This window comes from Nematostella vectensis, chromosome 2 (genome assembly GCF_932526225.1).
Source record: "Nematostella vectensis chromosome 2, jaNemVect1.1, whole genome shotgun sequence".
In the NCBI taxonomy this organism is placed as follows: Eukaryota; Metazoa; Cnidaria; class Anthozoa; order Actiniaria; family Edwardsiidae; genus Nematostella; species Nematostella vectensis.
Window position 1 is genome coordinate 21512888 of NC_064035.1, and position 25386 is coordinate 21538273.

The 25386-nt window shown below is 41.1% G+C and overlaps 3 protein-coding genes across 3 annotated transcripts; 2 read left to right on the forward strand and 1 right to left on the reverse strand.

Annotated features, from left to right (window-relative positions):
* Positions 1-1719: 1719 nt before the first annotated feature.
* On the reverse strand, positions 1720-17509 carry LOC5513171 (uncharacterized protein C7orf31). The gene is made up of 7 exons (XM_001633405.3): positions 17208-17509; positions 13199-13378; positions 12776-12847; positions 10195-10224; positions 9250-9529; positions 3491-3736; positions 1720-2984 (listed from the first exon to the last, which is right to left on the reverse strand). The coding sequence occupies exons 1-7, from the start codon at positions 17333-17335 to the stop codon at positions 2238-2240; spliced, it is 1683 nt and encodes a 560-aa protein (XP_001633455.2). The 5' UTR covers positions 17336-17509; the 3' UTR covers positions 1720-2237.
* On the forward strand, positions 11377-12960 carry LOC116618677. Its single transcript, XM_032382672.2, has one exon. The coding sequence runs from the start codon at positions 11428-11430 to the stop codon at positions 12652-12654; it is 1227 nt and encodes a 408-aa protein (XP_032238563.1). The 5' UTR covers positions 11377-11427; the 3' UTR covers positions 12655-12960.
* Positions 17510-18974: 1465 nt separating the features above from the next.
* On the forward strand, positions 18975-24476 carry LOC5513169 (uncharacterized protein C7orf31). Its single transcript, XM_001633424.3, has 6 exons — positions 18975-19314; positions 20753-20932; positions 21562-21633; positions 21760-21789; positions 22618-22873; positions 23844-24476. Exons 1-6 carry the CDS (start codon positions 19172-19174, stop codon positions 23964-23966), a joined length of 804 nt encoding a protein of 267 aa, XP_001633474.1. The 5' UTR covers positions 18975-19171; the 3' UTR covers positions 23967-24476.
* Positions 24477-25386: the final 910 nt, after the last annotated feature.

Genomic DNA, 25386 nt, shown 5'->3' on the forward strand with positions numbered 1-25386 from the left:
TGTGTGGTTGGGATAGGGGAGGCTTGGGTGATGAGAAATGTGTGGTTGGGATAGGGAAGGTTTGGGTGATGAGAAATGTGTGGTTGGGATAGGGAAGGCTTGGGTGATTAGAAATGTGTGGTTGGGAAAGGGAAGGCTTGGGTGATGAGAAATGTGTGGTTGGGATAGGGAAGGCTTGGGTGATGAGAAATGTGTGGTTGGGATAGGAAGGCTTGGGTGATTAGAAATGTGTGGTTGGGATAGGGGAGGCTTGGGTGATGAGAAATATGTGGTTGGGATAGGGAAGGCTTGGGTGATTAGAAATGTGTAGTTGGGATAGGGAAGGCTTAGGTGATGAGAACTGTGTGGTTGGGATAGGGAAGGCTTGGGTGATGAGACGTGTGGTTGGGATAGGGAAGGCTTGGTTGATGAGACGTGTGGTTGGGATAGGGAAGGCTTGGTTGATGAGACGTGTGGAAAGGACAGGGAAGGCTTGGATGATGAGATATGTTTGGTTGGGATAGGGAAGGCTTGGGTGATGAAAAATGTGTGGTTAGGATAGGGAAGGCTTGGGTGATGAGAAATGTGTGGTTGGGATAGGGAAGGCTTGGGTGATGAGAAATGTGCGTTTGGGATAGGGAAGGCTTAGGTGATGAGAAATGTGTGGTTAGGAAAGGGAAGGCTTGGGTGATGAGAAATGTGTGGTTGAGATAGGGAAGGCTTGGGTGATGAGAAGTGTGTGGTTGGGATAGGGAAGGCTTGGGTGATGAGAAATGTGTGGTTGGGATAGGGGAGGCTTGGGTGATGAGAAATATGTGGTTGGGATAGGGAAGGCTTGGGTGATTAGAAATGTGTAGTTGGGATAGGGAAGGCTTAGGTGATGAGAACTGTGTGGTTGGGATAGGGAAGGCTTGGGTGATGAGACGTGTGGTTGGGATAGGGAAGGCTTGGTTGATGAGACGTGTGGTTGGGATAGGGAAGGCTTGGTTGATGAGACGTGTGGAAAGGACAGGGAAGGCTTGGATGATGAGATATGTTTGGTTGGGATAGGGAAGGCTTGGGTGATGAAAAATGTGTGGTTAGGATAGGGAAGGCTTGGGTGATGAGAAATGTGTGGTTGGGATAGGGAAGGCTTGGGTGATGAGAAATGTGCGTTTGGGATAGGGAAGGCTTAGGTGATGAGAAATGTGTGGTTAGGAAAGGGAAGGCTTGGGTGATGAGAAATGTGTGGTTGAGATAGGGAAGGCTTGGGTGATGAGAAGTGTGTGGTTGGGATAGGGAAGGCTTGGGTGATGAGAAATGTGTGGTTGGGATAGGGAAGGCTTGGGTGATTAGAAATGTGTGGTTGCGATAGGGAAGGCTTAGGTGATGAGAAATGTGTGGTTAGGATAGGGAAGGCTTGGGTGATGAGAAATGTGTGGTTGGGATAGGGAAGGCTTGGGTGATGAGAAATGTGTGGTTGCGATAGGGAAGGCTTAGGTGATGAGAAATGTGTGGTTAGGAAAGGGAAGGCTTGGGTGATGAGAAATGTGTGGTTGAGATAGGGAAGGCTTGGGTGATGAGAAATGTGTGGTTGGGATAGGGAAGGCTTCGGTGATGAGAAAATAAGCAGACTTTGGAAAAACCAAGACGAGGAGATGGAAAAAAGGGTCGGAGCCAAAATTGGAAGTTCGGAAAAAATTATTTGATGAGATCGAGTGAACTGTTGGGAAGCAGGGAGAAACGGGTAAAAGAAAGAGCAAAGTTGTGTCCGTTTTTATTTTTTTTTTAGAGTTGCCCAATTTGTTTATTTTTATTGTGATGATTAATAACGCAATTTCATGCTTAGGTGTTTGTGTATCATACATCCATTTTCTGTACATTTCGGTTTTCAGTGACACCATACCGCCATCAATGACGAACTACCTGAGTGCCTAGCAGGAATTTGTTCTATATGTAATACATTTTCGATGACTTAGAAATATGGTTCAGTAAGCGAGGCTGCACTCATATCGCAGGCCTCCCAGAGACAAGAGGGTCATTCAATCCTCATGCAATCATAGACTTTTGCATGTGAACATAGTTGCACGTTGCATAGTTGCACTACTTGCACGTGATCATGCGAAGTCTTGCACGTGATCATACAAAGAATTGCACGTGCTCATACGAATATTTGCACGTGCTTATACGAAGACTTGCGCGTGAGGAAAGGAAACTCAATGTCACCAACTGCACACAGATCAGGGACACGTGTATTGTCCACCTGAAGTACAAGAGCGCTACCGATGATAATAGAATACGTGTACGCCCGTTTCGGGAATCACGTGGCGTCGCTCATTGGTTGTTATTCGCAGGTCAGGCTTTTGCCGTATATCCGGCGCGTTCTCGGGGAACTCTTGGTGGAACTTCCGATGAGCTTCGGTCCTACTCCAGCTATTCTGTAGTTCGATCAAAGCCGTACTAGGTCTCCTCGGGCCGTAAACAGAACTTTTTCGGAACCACTTCGGGTACAGGTCGCTGTTGGTCGAGCCAGTTTTTGTTTCTTCGGGTACTTGGCTCGGCATATTGTGGATGGTAGGCGATCGCGGTCGGGGGATCTCCGGGGCAGTGGCGGGCCGTGTCGTTGGCTTATAGCTAGAGCTGCTCTTGTCAAATTGTAGTAGAGATTTTGCCTGGTACGGATGTGCACTCGGATAATATGTGCCCGGAACATGGCGGAGATCTTGCTCGAACTCAGAATTTTCGTGATTTATCAGGTGATGAACATTTTTAGAATAAGTTCCTGGCTCCCTTTCGACCACAGGCTGCTTTGTGTCCTCTGCGTATGTATTTTGAGCCTGTACCGCTGACTCTTGGACTTTGTACTGTGTGTGCAGGTCGTCATCCTCGTCGTCTGTCACCCAAAGCTCCGTACCGTCCCCAACTATGATTCTCTTCCTCTTTTTTTGTTTCACAGGTTTGCGAATCTCGCTGTGGCGGCCCTCCAAAGGATGTGGCGGAGTGAACTCATTCTTGAAATACTCTTTCTGCGAAAAAAAATGTAAAATTACAATACAAAGGAAACATTTCAATACTCTTCACCTCAAGCTTGGCACGTGCTAAGCGAACTTTGTCACGTGGTTATCAACGTCGTCACTACCACCGACCGCTGTCATCTTATTATCATCATAATCGTCACCATCATAATTATTATAATCACGATCGTCACCATAATCGTCGTTATAGCAAACACTTTCGAAAGTCCCGATTCCCAATTTTTAAGCTAAAAGCTGTAAAAGAAACCATTATTTCGAGGACAACTCCAATTCGGTTTTTCGGTTTTATAGAGGTTCAACTGTAAAATTACCTCCATAAAAATTACCATCATCTTCAGTACGTCATCGTCGTTATCAACATCATCACAAAAAAAGCACTTTCTACGGTGTGGCCTTTATATGAATACTATTACCCTTTTATGATGGACACTATCCAAAGTCATCTAAAATTCTTCAGTAGGACTATGAAATAAACTCTCCATATAGAGGCCACTCACCAGCTCATGTGCGTGCCCCCTGCACGCGTCGTCGTAGTTGTCGAGCCTGAGCACGTTCTGCGGTCCGTTGCCTGTGTACTGCGTGCCGTACACTGTCTGCAAGTGCGTCTTCTTCAGGTTGTACAAAGCGTTCGCGGTGCGGGGACACACGGTCAGGTCAGGGGGGCGCTCCGCGTGGTTTGGGTCAAGAGATAAGGGAGGGGTGGGGTAGAATTGTTGACGCTGTAGTGCGGGACCTTTCACAAGCTGACAACAACAAAAAGTCATGTTCATTTTGTGGTCGAAATAAAGTGCTACAGTACGATAACCAGTTCCGTATCACTTCACATTCAAATTGCTCTATCTCCTTTCGGAGGGCCAAATGCTCATGTTTGTTTCTAAGACGACTACAAATTTACTTATGCATATAATATGCACAGAAAAGACATAGTGGTAGTAGTTTCGTAGCAGCAGGTATAGTTCTGATCACTCAAAAATTCTGTCCTCTGGTACGAGTGTTTTTCATTTGAAAATCAATAAAAACATATTTACTGAATAACATATCACATCCCTTCCTTTTTGCTCTTAAATAATTTATAAAAATGGTTTTAACTTCGCAATGCAGCAGGCTAACAAACCAACAATCGTCAATGGGCTTTCGCTCGCGTGTCGCTAACAAATCCATATTGCAAAAAACAAAACGGTCTGATAGAATTCCTCAAAAATAAATGCCACAACCCACACAAATACTAAAATGGTAAAATAAAATAAAAATGCACAAATGTAGAGGATAACAGGAGTAGGAGATAACAAGATAAGAAACCTAGAATTGGGGGATTTATTTTGTTAATTTTCGTGCACGAGAGCACCGCGGTTATCATAGACACTAATCCCTAATAAACTAATCAGAAACTAAACAGATACTAAAAACGGTCAGGGGGGGTACTTCAAAAAAACTACCTTTTTACGAGTAAAATCAGCTAGAATCGATGAAAAGGCATTATATAAATATGGTTTCCTGGATTATACAGAGCAACTTCTGTCATTTGTGTGGATCCTAGACTAATTAATGCCTGATTAAAATATCTTATCTTGTTTCTGGTTTTAACGCTTGCAAATTTTTATGAAATACACAATACGCAAGCAAATAGCTATAATATGCATGTCTAAAATCGTTCTTTACCGATTTAGCGCTTAATTATCGCTAAGTTCTCAAACAGAAAACGTCTACTTTTGTTTTTTAAGGCGCCGAGATAATGAATGTTGTCGACCGTGAAGACCACCCAAGTGGAAGTCACGCTTGGATAACGCGCTTGGAAGTCACGCTAGCTACACCAATAAGTAATTAAATGTGTTATTGGAATAAAATTTAAATCATCAAAAAGATTTTTTTAAACTCAATCCATCCATCATTTTACAGTATGAATCGACTCAATAAAAAATACGGTTGAACGAATTTGGATTTGTTTGTACGAAACGAGACAAGAACATTTTTATTAAACCGGAGCCCGTGTATTCATTGTGTAATTATTTTAGGCACTGACGACTTTATATAATAACGAGAGGTGTAACGAGAATTTTTCCAGCTCAAAATACTCCTTTGGGATGATCCCCACTTCTATTAGGATCGCCTTTGAATATTTCACTTACGATCACTGAAATAGAAATTTAGCCTGAATCCGCGAAATAGCGGGAAAACCCTGTTAAAAAATATGTTGATGTATTTCCAGTTGTACTCTTATTCAATGCAAAAAATGGGTAATTTTGAATATGTTATCATCATTTACCCCCCTTGCTATTAGTTTAGTTTCTGATTAGTTGCTATTTAGTATCTAAGAAATTTTAGTATCTAAGGTCCTAGATACTAATCCATAACAGATACTAAAACTGTCATAGGGGGGGGTACTTGATAAAAAAAAAGCTAGAATCGATGGAAAGGCATTATATTTATGGTTTTTTAAATTATTTACAGCAACTTCTGTAATTTGTGTGGATCCTAGACTAATGTCTTATTAGAATATTTTGTCTGGTTTCTGTTTTAGGCAAGTTTCTATGCAATAACACAAGGATATAGCTAGAATATACATTTTAAAAACGTTTCTATACAGATTTAGCGCCAAGTTATTGCTAAGTTTTCAAACAGTAAACGTTTGCTTTTGTGCTTTTTAGCGCCGACATAATGATAATGAATGTTGTCGACGGTGAAGACCACCCAAGTGGAAGTCATGCTTGGATCACGCGCTTGGATGTCACGCTAGCTGCACCACTACAGTAACTGCGCTACATCGCAACAATTACGGAGAATTAAACACACATATTTCAAAAAAGGTTGTCAGTGCAAATGGCGAATGTTAATTGGCAATTGGCTGTTATAAGACCATTCACTCCTTGGGTATAATTATTTGTAAGAATAAAGATGATAAGTAGTTTTATCACAGAAATTATCCACATGTTCCTACAGTCAGTAGAATTTTGACAAGCTCCCTGGCATTTTTTAATAGAAGAACTGCCATTTGATAATCGCCATTTGCCGTTTGCAATGACAACGTTTATTGAAACGAGGTGTATAAACTGGACTCGAATTGACCGGAATAGGACCGGAATAAAATTTGAAATCTGCTTCATTTTTTGGACCAGTTTCTGATCTGATCAAACACGAAAAAAAAAAAAAGAAAAGAAAGAAAAAAATGTTCCGTTCTAGCTGCTATTTAATCCTACCTAGCTGTTATTTATATGAACAAATCCAAATTCGTTCCCCCATATTTTGGATTCAGTTGTATGTGTGCGATCGCCTTTTGAATATTTCACGCATGGGATGACTGAAATAGAAATTTTGACTAAATGCGTTCAATAGCGGGAAAATCGCTGTAAAAATTATGTTGACGTATTTCCAGCCGTACTTTTTAATTCTATGCAGAGAAAAGGTCTGCTATTAGTTTCTGTTTAGTGTCTGTTCAGTTTCTGATTAGTATCTGTTTAGTATCTAAGAAATTTAAGTATCTAGGATCACCGCGGTTTCTTTTTGCGGCTTCATTTCTGCATTCAAACCAAAAACACACTTCTGGGCGCAGGGTGATACGGAACTATGCCCACGACCTCCGGGAAGCACGGAAAACTAAAAGCAATGTAAATCGGAAAAAATCGCATCAAACCACCAAGCATTCTTATAAAAATCAGGAAATTTTTGTTAAAGGAGGTATTGTTTTCATCCGACTTTCGTGACGCGGGTCAGTTCACATTGCCGCTCATTTTAGCAACAATTGTGAAAATCGCTTCGAAATAACGATACTTTCTGAACAAACGATTGGATTTATATCTCAAGAAAAGTTAATAGTTTTGTATCATTAAGGCACGGGAATTAGGATACTTTGTCAGCGATTTCTTAATAAAATAACCAAAAATGCATTCCCAATTTGCTGAATATTGTATTCAGTGAATAAAATATCTCTAACCTTTGTGCGAAATGTCTCCTGCCTCCCGATTCAGCGAAATCCTTTTTCGTTTAATTTCTATTTCTCGTCTAAAAACCCACGCGATCGTTGTTTTCAACTCTCGAAACATTTGAACAGTACTGAGTAACCATAGCCTCTTGAGTGTTCGTGACTAGCCCGAACGCTCTCCGAACCTAACTTCGTATTTAGGTTCTATATAAAACTAGACCCTGCGCGCAGGGTTGACTGGGATACCTGAGATGTGCAACTTGTTTGTGTGACATGTATGACAAAGATTTAACTGCCTACTTTGGATATAATAAAAATATATATATATATAATCTTGTTTTTTATTGTAAATGCCATATCACAACACTGATTGGGGCAAGAAAGGTAAGAGCATCATCTCTTCAGGTGTGGGGTGGACTCGAGGTGTGCTCCATGAGAGTAGACAGGGCTGATTGTCCTATCTTCAAATACTATCCCCACATCAGAGTTAGCATCGAAATATAATTAAGGAAAGCTGAGAATGTGTTTTAAAATTGTTATTTCTTAAACATTTCTTTGGTTCACTGCCCTCAATGTGCTATCACTTAGATGTAAATTTATTTTAACACCCAATGTAAGTCCTATTGTATTAACAATATAATTTCATTGAAATCTATTATTTTATTTATGTAAGTTACAAGTAAACAACAACAATTATTTATTTTGAAGTCAAATGAGAGGGCTATAGAATATCCAGACTTGATTGAAATTTATAGAGCATAAACATATTTTCAAGATCAACAACACTAAAAAACTATTACAAATTATTACAACTATTTATTAAAATTGTTCCAAAAAAATAAAATGACATTCAATGAGGGATAAAGGTATTTCAGGTTAAGGGCCTATGGTACTATCTTTTGAGTACGTTGCTAGGGAAATTTGTTTGTTTTATAAAAGCTTCTGTTTTTTGTCAAATCTCTTGGAACTTTCAAAATAAGTGTTTTAGACCTAAATAACACAAGTGATGACGTCATCTGACCCCTTCAATGGTCACGTGACCCAGAACAGAAACACGTGTCGGAGAAGCTACTGTTGAAATCTAACATAATTTTTGTTGAAGAAATATTTTAACATCACATATTTCTAAAACTTCACGCATCGGATTTGCGAAATTTTGATACCGCGAGAAATGGCGAATATTTATGTTCTTCGAAAACGACATATTTAATAATAACTTTTTCATTTCTTCAAAAATCAAAAATCCCATGCGCTAAGTTGTTAGGAATGGTAATATCAATGGTTTGAGTAAAAAAAATTCACAATTGTTGTAAAATGTTCAAAACTAACGTGTTTTTCTCGCGCGGAAATGGCCGCCATCTTGTTTTTTTGCCATCTATTTTTATTCTCGAAAAACATTTAAAAAATGCATTTTCTTCTACAAAACGTAGAAAGTTTATTTTAATCTCTTGGGGAAAAAAGAACAAAGAAAATTAGAACTGGAGTTTTGAAGAAAATAAAAATAAAAAAGGACTCGACCGGGAATTGAACCCGGAGCACTTGCTTACGAGTGCAGGGATCGGGGTCTAGTTTTGAAAATGTTTCTACGGACCGTTGCGTTTCTTCATCCAAAAAGTTAAATGGCAGCCGATGATTTGCTCTATCCCCCTTCTCCATTAAAAAAATACTTTGCGAGTTGTTGATCGAGTGAGCTTATCAAATAATGGAATTTGTGTTCAAGCAGAGGTTTGTCTATTTAGGCGAAAAAGCCTGTAGGAAATTGGTGATGTGAAAATCCTGTAGTAATTTAGTGATGTGTGGATCTGCAGCTATATACTTAAATCGTAAATCTCCTGAGCCGTCAATTATCTTTGCGTTTCAAATCATTTAGCATAAAGTTACTCTCACCGGGGTTCGTCGTTACTAAAATTATTACCCTTGCATATAACACCAATGTAGTTTTGATTTACGTAGATGCTGTTTATAATTTGATTTGGGTATTTGATTTTGCCACCACGCGAGTCTTTGGAAAATTGACAGCCGACGTATTTTGACAGTGGCCTGAAAAGGGGCGGCAGGCGTCGCGTCTAGTATTTGTGTCAGGCGTACTTTTATTTTTCCTCTCCAACTTTTAAAAAATAAAATCGCCAGATACTCAGGCTAATATAACCAATAATAATAATAATCATAGACACGCTTTTGAATTTTTGTTATGCCCTGTCTATGTCCAATTATGTTGCTTTTAAAGCAATAAATTTCAACATCATCTCTGCGCGTGTGCAAGAGAAAGATGTGATTACTGCCTACACACCTGGCGGTAGAAACTCACACCCAAGTACACCCAACAGTTTAAAAAACTACCTGATAAAAGTTATGGCCATTCCACGTCAGCGGTTTTTTGTCAGACTCGTTTTGTATCGTGACCAGTTCCCTGCGGCCAAAGCTGCCCTTCGTCTTTTGTACCACAACGGGGTCTGGTGCCGAAGCCGGTGCGGTGGAGGGTAGTGTGGGGTACATTGTCGCTGCGAGCTTCCCCCTTCTTATATCGTCCGGTGAATCGAAGTTGGGAAAGAGTGCCATTTTGGATATGTGTGAATAGTATGGGTGCTCCGATGGGAACGGTAATTGGATCAAGTGTTTGCTAAAGAAAAGAATGAAATGGTTGGATCAGGAGGGCGTGAAAAAAATAGGGGGGGTGGAGGGGGCTGGTCTACATTAAGGATGCCGCCATTAGCAAGACCCTCCCTTGGATAGTAACATACAGACTAGCCCAACACACAAATACATACACACAATACACACAAATACATGCACACAATACACACAAATACATGCACACAATACATGCACACAATACACACAAATACATGCACACAATACACACAAATACATACACACAATACATTACACGATACACACAAAAACATGCACACAATACATTACACAATACATACAAATACATGCACACAATACATTACACAATACATACAAATACATGCACACAATACACACAAATACATGCACACAATACATTACACAATACATACAAATACATGCACACAATACATTACACAATACACACAAATACATGCACACAATACATTACACAATACACACATGTACATACACACAATACATTAAACAATACACACAAATACATACACACAAAAGGCGGGTAATGTCCCTTTGCTGATTTTTATTTTATTTAACTTCCTAACCCTCCTTTGGACTACTGAGAAAACCGAATAAAAATAGAAAAATATCTATCGGTCGGGAGGCACGGGTGGTTATCATTTCCTCGCTCACCTGATATCCACCTTGTGTGGGTCTGGAATGCTGGAAGTAGATATAAGTGAATATCAGGCGAATAATATCAGGCTGTAAGTGGATACAAGTGAATATCAGGCTAAACATAACAGGCTGGAAGTGGATACAAGTGAATATCAGGCTAAACATAACAGGCCGGAAATGGATACAAGTGAATATCAGGCTAAACATAACAGGCTGGAAGTGGATACAAGTGAATATCAGGCTAAACATAACAGGCTGGAAGTGGATACAAGTGAATATCAAGCGAATAATATCAGGCTGGAAGTGGATACAAGTGAATATCAGGCTAATAACACCAGGCTGGAAGTGGATACAAGTGAATATCAGGCTAATAATATCAGGCTAGAAGTGGATACAAGTGAATATCAGGCTAACAATATCAGGCTGGAAGTGGATACAAGTGAATATCAGGCTAATAATATCAGGCTGGTAGTGGAGACAAGTGTATATCAGGCTAATAATAAATTATTCAACATGTTTGCTGTTTTGGTATAGTCAAAGGTTATTTCACTTCATTCTCTTGTTGTTGTTTTTGTACCCCACATACTAAACAGTTTGTATTATTTGTAATAATCATTGCTAGTGAATGGATACACTATTACTAGTATCTTGTCGCTGTGTTGATCGATGCGGCACAGACGTTTGATTACACTTTTTTAAAAGAACGTCCAGCCTGAGATTTCACCAAATTTTAAGAACATGCCGAGGTTCAGATAGCAGAAAAAAATTTCTTTTGTAGTCCTGATGCGTTCTAAAATGCAGAATCAAATTGTGCTCATAGTAACACTTTATTATTGCTATTGATCATTATTGTAATTCTCTTCCTTATAATTCATTGGGTATTATTTTCTTATATACACTAAAATTTAAGAACCTCGTTAGGGACATAATCAGCCTTAAAATGCTCCAAAAATAAGAACGGCCCAGCCTCAAGTGAAAAATTAGACGTTCATAAAAAAAAGAGTGTATAATGGCAGTTTGGTGGCGTTGATCAAAACACGTAAGAAAGACTCCGAGGTGGATCAAGTCCTTTTATATCGTTTGTTTTCGAATACAATAGCAGATGTTTATTATAAACCAATCATTGCGATAGATGCGTTAATAATTAACCGTTTCAACACCGAGTCCATAGATACATAAATTGTTTTCCAAACTTTTTCGAATTACTTAAGCGAAGGGCATTTTTTAGGTTTAACAAGGAAACGTGTCATGGCAGAGTTGGATTTGAGCACGCCATCTCAGTGTTCAAGCGACATCGTCGACTTTCTCGAAGACGTCCTTGAAACAGCTGAGCTTCTAAGGGAGAAAATCGCTGTACTGGTAGCCAGATACCCAGTGACCGCCAAGGACAACAGCATCCCCGTTATCATAGGGGAAATTCAGATGAAAATAAAGGGAAGACTCGAGTTGGAAAGGAAACTGTTAAAGACGCCAACACCATCCCCCAGTCCGCCGGTCAGTCCTGACACTGTAGAAGCAACACCGGTAAAAGAGGTGCTGTATCTTGTGAGCCTCTTTGAGAGCTCTTGTCTTCGCCGACGCACGATCGATCAGATAGGGAAACTAGAGAGTGTTCTACCTCGTAAGAAAACAGTCAAGGTCGCTGTAAGCGTCGAATGTCTGACAAATGAAAAGTACGATGCAGGTAAAAGACTTTTGAGGCTCAAGGATAATCAAAAGCAATATGAATCTCTAGACATTCAGAACCAGTCACGTCCCTATGACATCTTTGTAGTGGATATTGGCAAGTTGAATCTGAATAATGAATCCATTCCCTTTTTTAATCTGAGGGGGTTTGAGAGTGGAAAAAGTCTCGAGCGATTTGCAATGAACCCCAGGGCGTCTAGGCGATTGAAGAACGAGGACGCGACCGAAAGATTCGCTACAGCGATTAAGATCTCGGCCGCGAATTACGCGCACTGGAGTGCTATGTACTACAAGTCCGTGGCGAATAAAGACAACAATTCCCTCCAGCGTCATTTACGACAGTATGTTAAAGATCCCCTTCACAGCAAAGGGGTCATCTACTGCTGTCAAGTTCGCACATCTGATGAAAAGGGAGACCCAAGCGCCCAAATGCTAATCGGGAAGGCACAAGGGAGCTTCATAGAAGATATCAAGAGTATTCTCGCGCAAACATCTACCGAGAAGGCGTCTCTTTTCCAACTAACTCTTTCAAATCAGATGACTTGGTCGAATCTAACAGAAAATGGCTCAGAAACTGGCTCAAGTCGACAAAGCAGCGCAGCAACAACCGCTGATTCTAACGCTCAAGTCATCGGGCTCATTCTAGATTTTGGTTACCCAGAATGCTTAGTGGAGGAACTCAAAGGAAGCCTAGACATGGGTGACCGTCTTTCGACACTAGAGAAAAAATACATCAAATACTTTGGCGCCAAAAGTCCGCTTGGACTCAATAATGGATTAGATGATTGACATATTGCTATTGTATAGACATTTACTTGTTTTTCTTGCAAGGGTTATGGCTAATTTGAAATATTTCTGCTATAAGATCTGTAGTAATTCTGATAGATGCTAGAAAATTTGTAATACTTACAGCTCGTCATTTCGTCTCAGATTACTTTTCTTCAGTTGCGTCAAGTCATAGTACTGCTCAATCGGAAGACCCCTGGAATGAACAAAGAGAGCTTAGACAATACACGTGGTAAAAAAAATTAGGTGGTCTGCGTAGATGCTGCGGAAGGAAAATAAATCAGCATACGGCTGAAAGTTTATGTTAAACGACTTCAACTTCAAAACAGAGTTCTTTTTAGGAGTATAAGCATCGTGTAGTTTACACATTTGGGTCTTGAAAAAGCCTGCAGAATTTCTCAGGTTTCCCGGAAATTATCATGGTGAAATGCAGCGCTAGAAGACCATATGAAGGGTTTACCTAGGCCTAGCAGGTCCGCCATATTGTCCCCATACAAATGTCAGTTAGTACCAAGTCCTCCCGGTCTGGGAAGGGCTATCGTCTTACCTCGGGAAAGGCAGCACGCCACCACCAAAGTGGCGATGTCCTTTCTGTACGCGTGTGGGGGGTTCTTGCTTTGGACGGTGGCTTTCAGGAAGGCTGATGGGACCAAAACCGCCATAACTAATACTGCGGCCCCAAGGCACCTTGGGAGTTCGTTGTGTGCGTGACCTGTATTCATCGAAACTGAAAAAGCAGAGAATGCCTTTAGTCTTACAACACGCATGAATCTTACAACAGGCACGAGTCTAACAACACGCATGAATCTTACAACACGCACGAGTCTTACAACACGCACGAATCTTACAACAGGCATGAGTCTTACAACACGCACGAGTCTAACAACACGCATGAATCTTGCTACACGCATGAACCTTACAACACGCACGAGTCTTACAACACGCATGAATCTTACAACACGCACGAATCTTACAACACTCACGAGTCTTACAACACGCACAAGTCTTACAACACGCACGAGTCTAACAACACGCATGAATCTTACAACACGCACAAGTCTTACAACACGCACGAATCTTACAACACGCATGAGTCTTACAACACGCACGAGTCTAACAACACGCATGAATCTTACTACACGCATGAACCTTACAACACGCACGAGTCTTACAACACGCATGAATCTTGCAACACGCACGAGTCTTACAACACGCACGAATCTTACAACACGCATGAGTCTTACAACACGCACGAGTCTTACAACACGCATGAGTCTTACAACACGCACGAGTCTAACAACACGCACGAGTCTACAACACGCACGAGTCTTACAACACGCATGAATCTTACAACACGCACGAGTCTACAACACGCACGAGTCTTACAACACGCACGAGTCTTACAACACGCATGAGTCTTACAACACGCATGAGTCTTACAACACGCACAAGTCTTACAACACGCACGAATCTACAACACGCACGAGTCTTACAACACGCATGAATCTTACAACACGCACGAGTCTAACAACACGCACGAATCTTACAACACGCATGAGTCTTACAACACGCACGAGTCTAACAACACGCATGAATCTTACAACACGCACGAGTCTTACAACACGCACGAGTCTTACAACACGTACGAGTCTAACAACACGCATGAATCTTACAACACGCACGAGTCTTACAACACGCATGAATCTTACAACACTAACGAGTCTTACAACACGCACGAGTCTAACAACACGCATGAATCTTACAACACGCACGAGTCTCACAACACGCACGAGTCTTACAACACGCACGAGTCTTACAACACGCATGAGTCTTACAACACGCATGAATCTTGCAACACGCACGAGTCTTACAACACGCACGAATCTTACAACACGCATGAGTCTTAAAACACGCACGAGTCTTACAACACGCATGAATCTTACAACACGCACGAGTCTTACAACACGCACGAGTCTAACAACACGCACGAGTCTACAACACACACGAGTCTTACAACACGCATGAATCTTACAACACGCACGAGTCTACAACACGCACGAGTCTTACAACACGCACGAGTCTTACAACACGCATGAGTCTTACAACACGCATGAGTCTTACATCACGCACAAGTCTTACAACACGCACGAATCTACAACACGCACGAGTCTTACAACACGCATGAATCTTACAACACGCACGAGTCTAACAACACGCACGAATCTTACAACACGCATGAGTCTTACAACACGCACGAGTCTAACAACACGCATGAATCTTACAACACGCACGAGTCTTACAACACGCACGAGTCTAACAACACGCATGAATCTTACAACACGCACGAGTCTTACAACACGCATGAATCTTACAAAACTAACGAGTCTTACAACACGCACGAGTCTAACAACACGCATGAATCTTACAACACGCACGAGTCTCACAACACGCACGAGTCTTACAACACGCACGAGTCTACAACACGCACGAGTCTTACAACACGCATGAATCTTACAACACGCACGAGTCTTACAACACGCACGAGTTTACAACACGCACGAGTCTTACAACACGCATGAGTCTTACAACACGCACGAGTCTTACAACACGCATGAGTCTCACAACACGCACGAGTCTTACAACACGCATGAGTCTTACAACACGCACGAGTCTACAACACGCACGAGTCTTACAACACGCACGAGTCTTACAACACGCACGAGTCTTACAACACGCATGAGTCTTACAACACGCATGAGTCTTACAACACGCACGAGTCTTACAACACGCATGTGAGAATGGATACCTGGAATCAATACCAACTCTTCCTCCCCCCGCCCCCTTAGCAATTTTATGGTACACGCCTGAATACGATTAGCAAAATAGAAATCAAAATTTGATTGTTAAGAGTTGAAGTTATCCATCTAAGGTTTCGGGATAAAGGTTTCGGGGTACAAAAAAAGCGAATTCAAAAGAATATTAATTTGGTCGATTTATTGAAGGTCAATTATATTATATTATATTATTAGTCATACTATCGTTTTCATAACCATGGATGGAGAAAGATTCCTCTCTCTATTTTTTTTTCTATATTTTGCCATCTTAGTCCGAAATCGTCAGGCTATCCTTGATCCTTGAATTCGACTCTTCTGATTTATACTAAAAACTAAATGACAAGGAAGAAGAAAGTTGGCCATTTAAATGTTATATTTATAAGTGCATTGTTTTGCTTGTGTATCAGTGAAATGCGATATTGTCATTTTCGGTTTGTGTAAAAGAGATTTTTCTTTTCACGTGAAAACCAACGCCCTGGAACTCTTGGTTTCCAGTGAAATGCAAGATTTAGCACATTTTACGATTTGCGATGTAACAATTTTTTCCTGTAAGAAAGGATGGTAAGAAACCACATGCTTATGCCAACACATCAGCTGTTGCTATAGCAATAATGAGAAAAAGTGGCTAGTAGCTGTGTGATGGCAATACATTTATTAAAGCTGGCGTTATAATCACCGCTAGGGCGCACACAATATCACAAATACACCCGTCTCCAGGGCTCCAACCAGCAACGGTACACAGTAGAATGGATATGTCCATTACAGAAACGAAATAAAAATACTGTCTCAATGTAACAACATATAGATGTGTAGTCGACCGGTATTCAAATGACTAGGCATTAGTTTGATAATTCTTTTTTACGCGTACTGCAAACTACTTATTACAGGTTTTGACGGAAGTGTACTAACTCGCTACAAAGGTCAAGTATATAACGCACACGCATTTCATTTTAAGAATTTGTCAAATAATAAATTAGGAGAAAAAAACAACTGTTATGATAAACATTTATTTTGTCCTCCAGCAAAAACTATATGAAGCTACATAAAAATGTTGCAGAATTTTCATCTCAGCGGGAAGACCTAGGTGTGCAATACAATAACATTAGTGTCATCCTGTAAACTTCCATGTCTTCCCTCTAGATTTTTGTCTTTTAGATATTTGTGTTTATTTTTGACAGGATACTAATACAAATAGATATTACAAATAGATGATTCTATAATATGAACAAACTTTCCTAATGACTAAAATCAAGTGTTTAGCTGGTGTAAAGCAAATTTAGTCGATTCTCACTTTAAGGCAGTGAAACAAGTTTAATTTGACGCGTTTGGTTGAATACTGAACACTTCAAGTGGTCACAGGTCGTTACTACGACTTCTTTAAACTGCTGGCTTCCCTAGTATTTACAGGTATTGTGTCAGTGTCTTGACAAGCTAAAGCAAGCCAGAGAAATTAAACACCCTACTTGTTCGGCGAATTAAAACAAGTAAATCACAGAATACATAAACTCCAGACTCTACGAGCAACATATTTTGCCTGTAATCACAAAGCTAGTCATAATTACACAGATTCCATTGAACAAAACACTTGGTTACACGTTAGCAACCGTTTCGCTTCAGTAAATTGAGCTTACTGTAATTTTTGACCTCGCTATTATAAGTGATAATAACTTATAGTTTATCTAGAGCATGTATATCTAGGTTAAGGATAAGTCGTGTTCTTACTGTTTCTGTGAGATGGTAAGTCTGTCTAGAAGTTCCGGCTGGTGTAATACGTCCGATTCCACGTTCCTCGATAGATTGTCCACTCCTTGGAACTCCTTGTAAATAGCTTGCTGTAGTAATGTAGCCATTTCGGGATTACGGAATGTTTCGCGAACGAAAACTAACCATTACCAAGTTCCCTGTTCATCGCAAAATTTATCTAAACTTCACAAATTGATAACAAAGTTCATATAAGAATTTCTTTACCGGCCCAGGCCGAAATAACTTAGCCGCGCACAATTTACAAACATATTTTACCTAGGCGACGGGGCCTTCGCGATTGGCTCATTAGACAATAGTCCCACAGGTCATGATGGAGGGGAGAAAAGGCCTGACTCTTCGTCACAAGAGAACAATGACCTTTTTGTGCGTGACATTGTGTTGAGTCTAACGCGCTTTAAACTGAGTTCAATTTTTTCCTTCGATTTTTTGTACAATTCTCTCTAAAGCCCAGATGCGAACTCCCCGCAAGCTCGAAGTATTTTTTCCCTTGACCATAGCTTAACACGTTTTTTCGAATTATATTATCGACGTACTCCTACTTCCGATATCGTGTTAGTGGCTTGCTTTGTTTTTTTCACGAGTATTGGTCCCAAAGATACATTTACATCACGCCCAGTCTTAACTGGTCCAAACAGTGTGACGAGATCAAGAAGAAAGCGAACAGGGTGCTAAACATTCTCCAGAGGAACTTATCATCATGTCCTGCTGAGGTCAAGGAGAAGGCCTACATTAGTCTTGTGCGTCCTGTAGCTGAATATGCCTCCCCAGCGTGGTCTCCACACACTCAAAAGGACATCAACTGTGTCGAGTCAATTCAACGCCGCGCTGCCCGCTTTGTCACAAACGATTATCGTAGAGATAGTAGTGTTTCAAACATGATTGCCCAACTAGGATGGCAATCGTTACAAAATCGTAGAGTGATAAATGATATTTCTTTATTTTACAATGTTAATTTTCATCACGTAAACATTGACTTTCCCACTGACATTAAGCTGAGACACTTCAATTATGCTACTAGGGCTAGTGCCCGTCATTGTTTCCAGTTTGACCATCCAACACCAGCAGTAAATTGTTACAAGTTTTCGTTCTATGTAAGATCTGTTCCAGTTTGGAACTCACTGTCTCAATCATGCTTTAACAATATATCAACTGTAACACAATTTCGTGCGGCCTTGCCTAGCGAGCTAATCCAGCAATGATCGTATGCTTTATTTATTTGTTTTTAATGTGTTTTTTGTGTATCATTATTATTACTTGATTGTACTGTTTTTTTATGTATTATTATTTATTATTATTTATTTATTTATTCTGTTGTTGCAGTCAACTTTTTTTTTTTTTTTTTTTTTATTTTTTTTTTTTTATCCGTTGGTCCTTGGTCGTCGACCGCTCATTGCCGGATTAGCTTGCTAGGGGCAATTATCCTAATTAAAGATTAAAGATTAAAGATACTCGTATGCTCCACTTCTTGATTGCTGGTCACAATTCAAAGCCAATGTTTCGATTGCTGGCCGTATTTGGTTAGCATTCTGCTAGCAAGCGATAGGGAGAGGCCCTACAACAAACATCGTGTGTGACCATCACGAACCATTACGCCCCCTGTTTTATGCCCTATCGCTAATTTAATTAGCATGTCTCATTCGACTGGTTGAAAAGCCCGGCATAGTTCAATAGGTGGCAAATAATCAATTCAGAACGGTGACAAAAGAACAAGCGGAGCGTAACGTAACGCTTGACGTAACCAAGGCGAAATGTGTTTAGACTTGGCCGAACGTGCAAGCTAGGGAATGCCTTTACACTCTCCCTTCGTATAATTATCACCAAAGCCGGCAAATATCTGTAAAGGAGCACATAGACCTCCAATATACCACCGGGACAGAGTGTTAGAATGAGGCTCTCATGATGTGACGGGGTACGACAGGACAATGATCAGCACTGAATATTTGACGAGTTTGCAAACTCAGCTGTACAGAGAGAAGCAAGGGCATGATAAGTTGTCCCGAACTTTCCAGTCAACGCTGAACGTGACTCCAGGCCAGGATCAGCGAATAACTACCTACCCAGACCGGTGAGCTTAGTGTTATCATGAAGCTAGTAGGCTAAAAAGTATGGCCCTCTTTATCTTGTTTTATAGACCGTCTAGTTATAGTCTACGATGAGTATACAGCATGAATAAAATGTTTAATTACTAGGATAACTTACACACAAATTAACAAATAACACAGGGAAGATTTATTGAAATTTGCCGATGTTTCTATCGCTCGATGCTTGTTCGCGCGCGAATACTGTCGAAATTTGAGACTCTCGCGCTTAGCAAGTCACGATTTGTCTGACCCCGGGTTATCGCATTACTTGATGGTATACGGAAAACTCAAATACTAAGCCAAATGTCTAGTAAACTCGGGTAGAGACCACTTCGAACTCGAACTACTTACTTTTTTAATAAAGGGAGTTTTCATTAAATGCCCCGAAAGGACACTTCAAAATTTGACCCCCCCCCCCCCCCCCCCCCCCATTCACAGTGAAATATTTTCTCGACCCAGTTCCTACTCATGTCTCCTACGTACCCTACGTTAATCAACAAAATAGTTTTCCTGCAAGCGGAGGCTTCTTTTATTTGTACGTCACTGGACTGGCGTTCGCGAGGAAAAAAAAAAAACCTGGAAACCAGACCATAAAAATACAAAGAAAAGCACAGGCAGCCCAAGTACATTATAAGTAATTTTTTTCTGTATGATGAAAGAGACAAAATACAGTGTTTATAAACAAATATGGCTTCGTAAGAGGGTTTCTGATAAACTCGCGAAATTGCTTGAAAATCGTCACAGAGGTCCTGAAAATAGTGATAAATAAAAGTATAAGTATTAATTGAACTTGTCCTGTTGTTATTTGATGATTTGGCAGCCTAGAAGTTGATCAAATATATCTCCCCCTAACCAGAGGTCAGAGATATATTTGATTATAGAACTTCTAGGCTGCAAAATCATCATCATTCTGTGATGATTTTCAAGCAATTTCACGAGTTTATCGAAAACCCTCTTACGAAGCCATATAAACACTGTATTTCATCTCTCTCATGATACAATAAAAATTTACTTATAATGTCCTTGGGCTGCCTGTGAGAAAAGAGGCTTCTGCTAACAGGAAACAAAATAGTGTACAAATCTTGAAAATAAAATCTGTTGCCCTCCTTTCTGGGTTGACAATCTAGGCAAGAACAAATATTTCATATTTCACAAATTTTACTGCTGAATAAAAACATTCGGTTTTAGCGGACCCAATTTTAGCAATTTTTTAAAATATGATTATGCGTTATTTTCTCATTCTAAACGTCAGCTGAACACTAGCTTGTGGTGCCTCGAATGGGCGAAAGACAAAAGTTCGGTATTTGTGATTTGTCTTCCCATCATGCAGTGGTATTGTGTTGTGTAACCATGACACTCATCTCGGTATTGTTTTGCTTTATAACACATGACAGCTGACTAACTGTCATCGTTACTTTCCAGGTACTGGAAGTTCCTAGAGCGCTCGGCTGTGTACCACAAGGTGCCGTGGGGGCGTGCCAGGAGTTACGCAGGAGATGCGGCTGTCCAGTTGCCAACCGAGCACCGCCCGAAATGGGAGCCTCCTACAATGCTCCAGAAGACCCACAAGCATTATGGGACCGGGGCCAATCCTTACCCGAGGTAAAGGGATTAAAACCTTGGGGTGGGGGGTGGGGGTGATATAGTCACTTGCAGTGGTTAATGGATTTGGCATTTATGCTAAATCTGCTTTATCATATACTCTTTACTTCTGCCATAAGTTAGTAATTTTGCTAAAAACAATCATTGCAGAGATCTGTTCTTTAAACAGTGAGTTGGATTTGATCAGACAAATACAAACTAGGCACTATGAAAACTAAAGCATAATTCGCAACATAATGTGGCCGTCACCATACATGATGAGTGTCCATGTTACCCTTAAGTGGGCGTCACTATGCATGGTGAGTGTCCATGTTACCTTTAAGTGGGCTTCACCATACATGAGTGTCCATGTTACCCTTAAGTGGGCATCACCATGCATGATGAGTGTCCATGTTACCCTTAAGTGGGCGTCACCAAACATGATGAGTGTCCATCTTACCCTTAAGTGGACATCACCATGCATGATGAGTGTCCATCTTACCCTTAAGTGGGCATCACCATGCATGATGAGTGTCCATGTTACCCTTAAGTGGGTGTCACCATACATGATGAACGCCTTATCACCCTTGGTGTTCTTGTTTTACCTCCTTATCGTGTCTGGTTGATTATGTTTTATGCGTTTTTTACAGGGGTGTTCCAATCGCACAATACTATGATCTGACACAGCTTAAGAAGAGCAACTTAAGATGGAACGATGAACTGTAAGATCGTAGATTAATAAAACCGCGAAGCTTTAGAAAATATTTTTCATTATGTTCAACTCATTTTCCTTTTATTACTTTTTTCGCCTTGCTCATCTTTTCCACCTTGTTTTTATGCCTTTTTAGGATATCAAGACCAACTACAGCTCAAGTTCAGTAAGTGCACAACAGATAAATGTATAACCCAGTTTCACATACAAAACCACCTTGCCACTACATAACCACCCCACCAAGCCTCACCCCACCCTTGCCACATAACCACCCCACCAAGCCTCACCCCACCCTTGCCACATAACCACCCCACCAAGCCTCACCCCACCCTTGCCACATAACCACCCCACCAAGCCTAACCCCACCCTTGCCACATAACCACCCCACCAAGGCTCACCCCACCCTTGCCACATAACCACCGCACTAAGCCTCACCCCACCCTTGCCACATAACCACCCCACCAAGCCTCACCCCACCCTTCCCACATAACCACCCCACCAAGCCTCACCCCACCCTTGCCACATAACCACCCCACCAAGCCTCACCCCACCCTTCCCACATAACCACCCCACCAAGCCTCACCCCACCCTTCCCACATAACCACCCCACCAAGCCTCACCCCACCCTTGCCACTAACCAGTGGTCATAACCAGCGAGTGGGGTAAAGCTCCCCCCCCCTCCCACACACACACACACGAGGGACAAGGGGTTGGCCGTGCGAAAATGTTTTGTAGCTGCGGCCTCTATCTTATTAGTCTATCCTATTATCCTCTATCTTATTAGTCTATCCGCGCATATCTCGCGGCACATACATTTCCAAAACCATAGACTTTCGTACTCAGCTAAATTTCGCGATTTTAAATTTTGTGAATTTTGCGAGACAAAAGTTTTTTGTTTTCATCGCTGATGCTGGTCTATTGCGAAATTCAAGTGACGCGAAGTGAAGAGCTGTGTAGTATACAATGTATGACAGATTCTTTCTTCGGTTGCCAGGCAAAGCAACATCGTCCTCCCCTTCCCCAAGGAATCCCCACATACCTCCCACATGTCCCGTCAGGCCATGTTCCCTCGCCCGCAACCTTACCATGGCTACGAGGTCAGCGGTACAACGGTTTTACCCACCCCTCCCCCGTCACGAATAATGAACAAGGCAATGGGAAGCTTTGGTCGGAGAGAAGTCGTTTGTTATCGAAGTCCCGAACGCTTACCGGGAAGTGATCGCTTTGAAGCGGACATAAAGCCTGTTAACGTAAGTGAAAGAAAAAAAATAATAATAAGATATAGCGATAAACGTTGTATTTTTTGTGGTGTGTGTTTTTATTTTTTCCAATCAAAATCGTATATTTAGTAAATAAACCCCTTCTGGCAGCTGGGATATCGGCGGATAATGTCCAAGGATGAGAAATAGTACGAAAAATAAACAGTGGCCGGGAAGCGAAGCTTCGGGAGCAACTGTGAAATTTTGAGGACCATTTCTCATCCGCGGACATTATCCGCCGATATCACAGTGAGCCAAAGAAGGGGTTTATTTATTTTATATCCCAGCGACTACACTGAAAATGCGAAAAGTGTCTTCTGCGCGCGCCGACGTGCACTGGAATGACGCCACGAGCGCGTGCTGTTTTGTTTGCCATTCGCGAAAGATAAAAATCCATGCAACAATTTTTTTATTAGAACAAAAACAACAAGCTCAAAACTTGCATTTCAACTGATGGATTTACACGTAGACAGTTTTCTTATTGTTCTGCTGAGAGCTGGAATAGAAATTGAAGCAAAAGTTTTCAATTTTGAAATGTCTTCTGCGCGCGCGCTGACCTGCACGGGAATGACGCCACGAGCGCGCGCTGATGTGAAGTTTTTTTTTGTCATTGTTTTTTCTTTCGCGTTTCAGGATAAATTCTTACAAAATATATTGATTATTATTCTATAAAAGAAATAAAAAATTCTTTCTATGCCTTCATAGCGTTTTGAAATCCTTGTTTGAGGAGTTATTGGGCAGACAAAAAGGGAGTTTTGACTGCACAAAAATCTTCACAGGAGAGATATCACTTTGGCTGGACGTTATCGACTGATATTTGTCCTGTGAAAATGTACACGTGATCCGTATTGACCAATGGGCGCGCGTGAAAATTCATCATTTGGGTTATAACTTGAAATACCTGCTTAGCGACTATTAATGCGCCGATAATACCATATCAATTTCCTATATTTCTTTCTAGATTGAGAACCAGTTTTTCAATAAGCACGATGTGATCAGTGAGTTCAACAAACTGCACCCAAGCCACACGCCCACCATAAGGCTACCGATACAACGGCTCCGCAAGGCAGACTGGCATCACTGAGCCCCCCCACCCCCAATACACAAACAACCCTCCACCTCACCCCCACCGTACGGCTACCGATACAACGAGAACACAAGGCAGACTGGCACCACTAAGCCCCCCACCCCCCCTAATACACAATCACCCCTCACCCCCACCGTACGGCTACCGATACAACGGCAACACAAGGCAGACTGGCATCACTAAGCCCCCCACCCCCCTATACACAATCCCCCCCTCACCCCCACCGTACGGCTACCGATACAACACAAGGCAGACTGGCACCACTAAGCCCCCCACCCCCCCCCCCCCCTATACACAAACCAATCAGACTGTCCTGCTTTAGCGAACCACTGAAGCTGATTTTTTTATGCTTGTTGATACATTTTTTAAATAAAACGAGAAGTATCTTCAAGATAGTGAATTGCTCGGAGATTGGAGTGTGAGATCACGGGCTCTAGGATAATTTTACTCCAAAGTATTGTGTGGTGCCTTGTTAATGTTTAATAAACTACGCATTTCTTTCCTCTACTGGTTGTGTTTGAATTGTTTTGGCTCCTCCAGCGAGCTGTCCCTTTGCGTTTGTTACGACAAACGAGTCGACCACCAGCGGTATGTTTTTTCCCATCCCCGCTTCCCAATTATTTTATTATATAGCGTATCGTTGAAAAGGGTAAAATACATTCTTTGCTACAGCTTTTGCAATCCATGCCTTCTTCAATTTGGAAATTCAGAGCCAGTTTTTCTAGCATTAAAGCTGGATCGATCGCCATTACTACGGGTACATTACTTCTGTAAGAGTATTAAAAGTTTGTTCTACGAATACATGAATTTATTGTTTTAGCCAGACAATAAAATTGGTTGAAAAAAACACCACTTCTATTTTCAAAAACAACAAAATGATTTTTGTAGTTCTTAGCAAGATCATTCAATCTCGATGAATTGAGAGCAGCTCTTTTCAATAGCACTTTCAGTCTTTTTCTCAACTTTTTTTTTTCTTAAAGATTGCATTAGTTTCATTCTGCATTAGTTTCAGTTCTGTCAGAAATTTTCTGACAGAACTCCTGTAGTAACTTTGCATGCAAGTATTTATTTGAGCATATTGAACATAACAATAAGGCAGACAAATACATGAGTCTGAGGTCACAGCAGCTTTCAAAGTTGTGATTTCACTGGTGTCAATAATTGGCAATTTGTAATGAGGCTCACTGGCCCTTTGTAACAAATCTCCACCCATCTTGGGCTCAATATTATATTCCCGCCATGTTAGGCATTGGGTCAGCTGATTTTCAGGTTTGTATAGCATTGAATGGCATTTAAGTAGCATTGAACAGTGAAAATGATCCCACACCAGTGAAAAATCGCTTTGAATGCCGCGGGAACTTATACAAAGGTAATTTAGACAATTATAGCTTGAATAAGCTTGAACTTGCCAAAAAAA

Coding starts and splice junctions, on each gene's coding strand:
- LOC116618677 (XM_032382672.2), top strand. CDS start 11,428: ATGGCAGAGTTGGATTTGAGCACGCCATCTCAGTGTTCAAGCGACATC.
- LOC5513171 (XM_001633405.3), bottom strand. CDS start 17,335: ATGGCTACATTACTACAGCAAGCTATTTACAAGGAGTTCCAAGGAGTG. Junction 13,379..17,207: donor CTTACCATCTCACAGAAACA/GTAAGAACACGA, acceptor CTGCTTTTTCAG/TTTCGATGAATACAGGTCAC. Junction 2,985..3,490: donor GGGGGCACGCACATGAGCTG/GTGAGTGGCCTC, acceptor TTTTTTTCGCAG/AAAGAGTATTTCAAGAATGA.
- LOC5513169 (XM_001633424.3), top strand. CDS start 19,172: ATGATCAGCACTGAATATTTGACGAGTTTGCAAACTCAGCTGTACAGA. Junction 19,315..20,752: donor ATAACTACCTACCCAGACCG/GTGAGCTTAGTG, acceptor GTTACTTTCCAG/GTACTGGAAGTTCCTAGAGC. Junction 22,874..23,843: donor CGGACATAAAGCCTGTTAAC/GTAAGTGAAAGA, acceptor ATTTCTTTCTAG/ATTGAGAACCAGTTTTTCAA.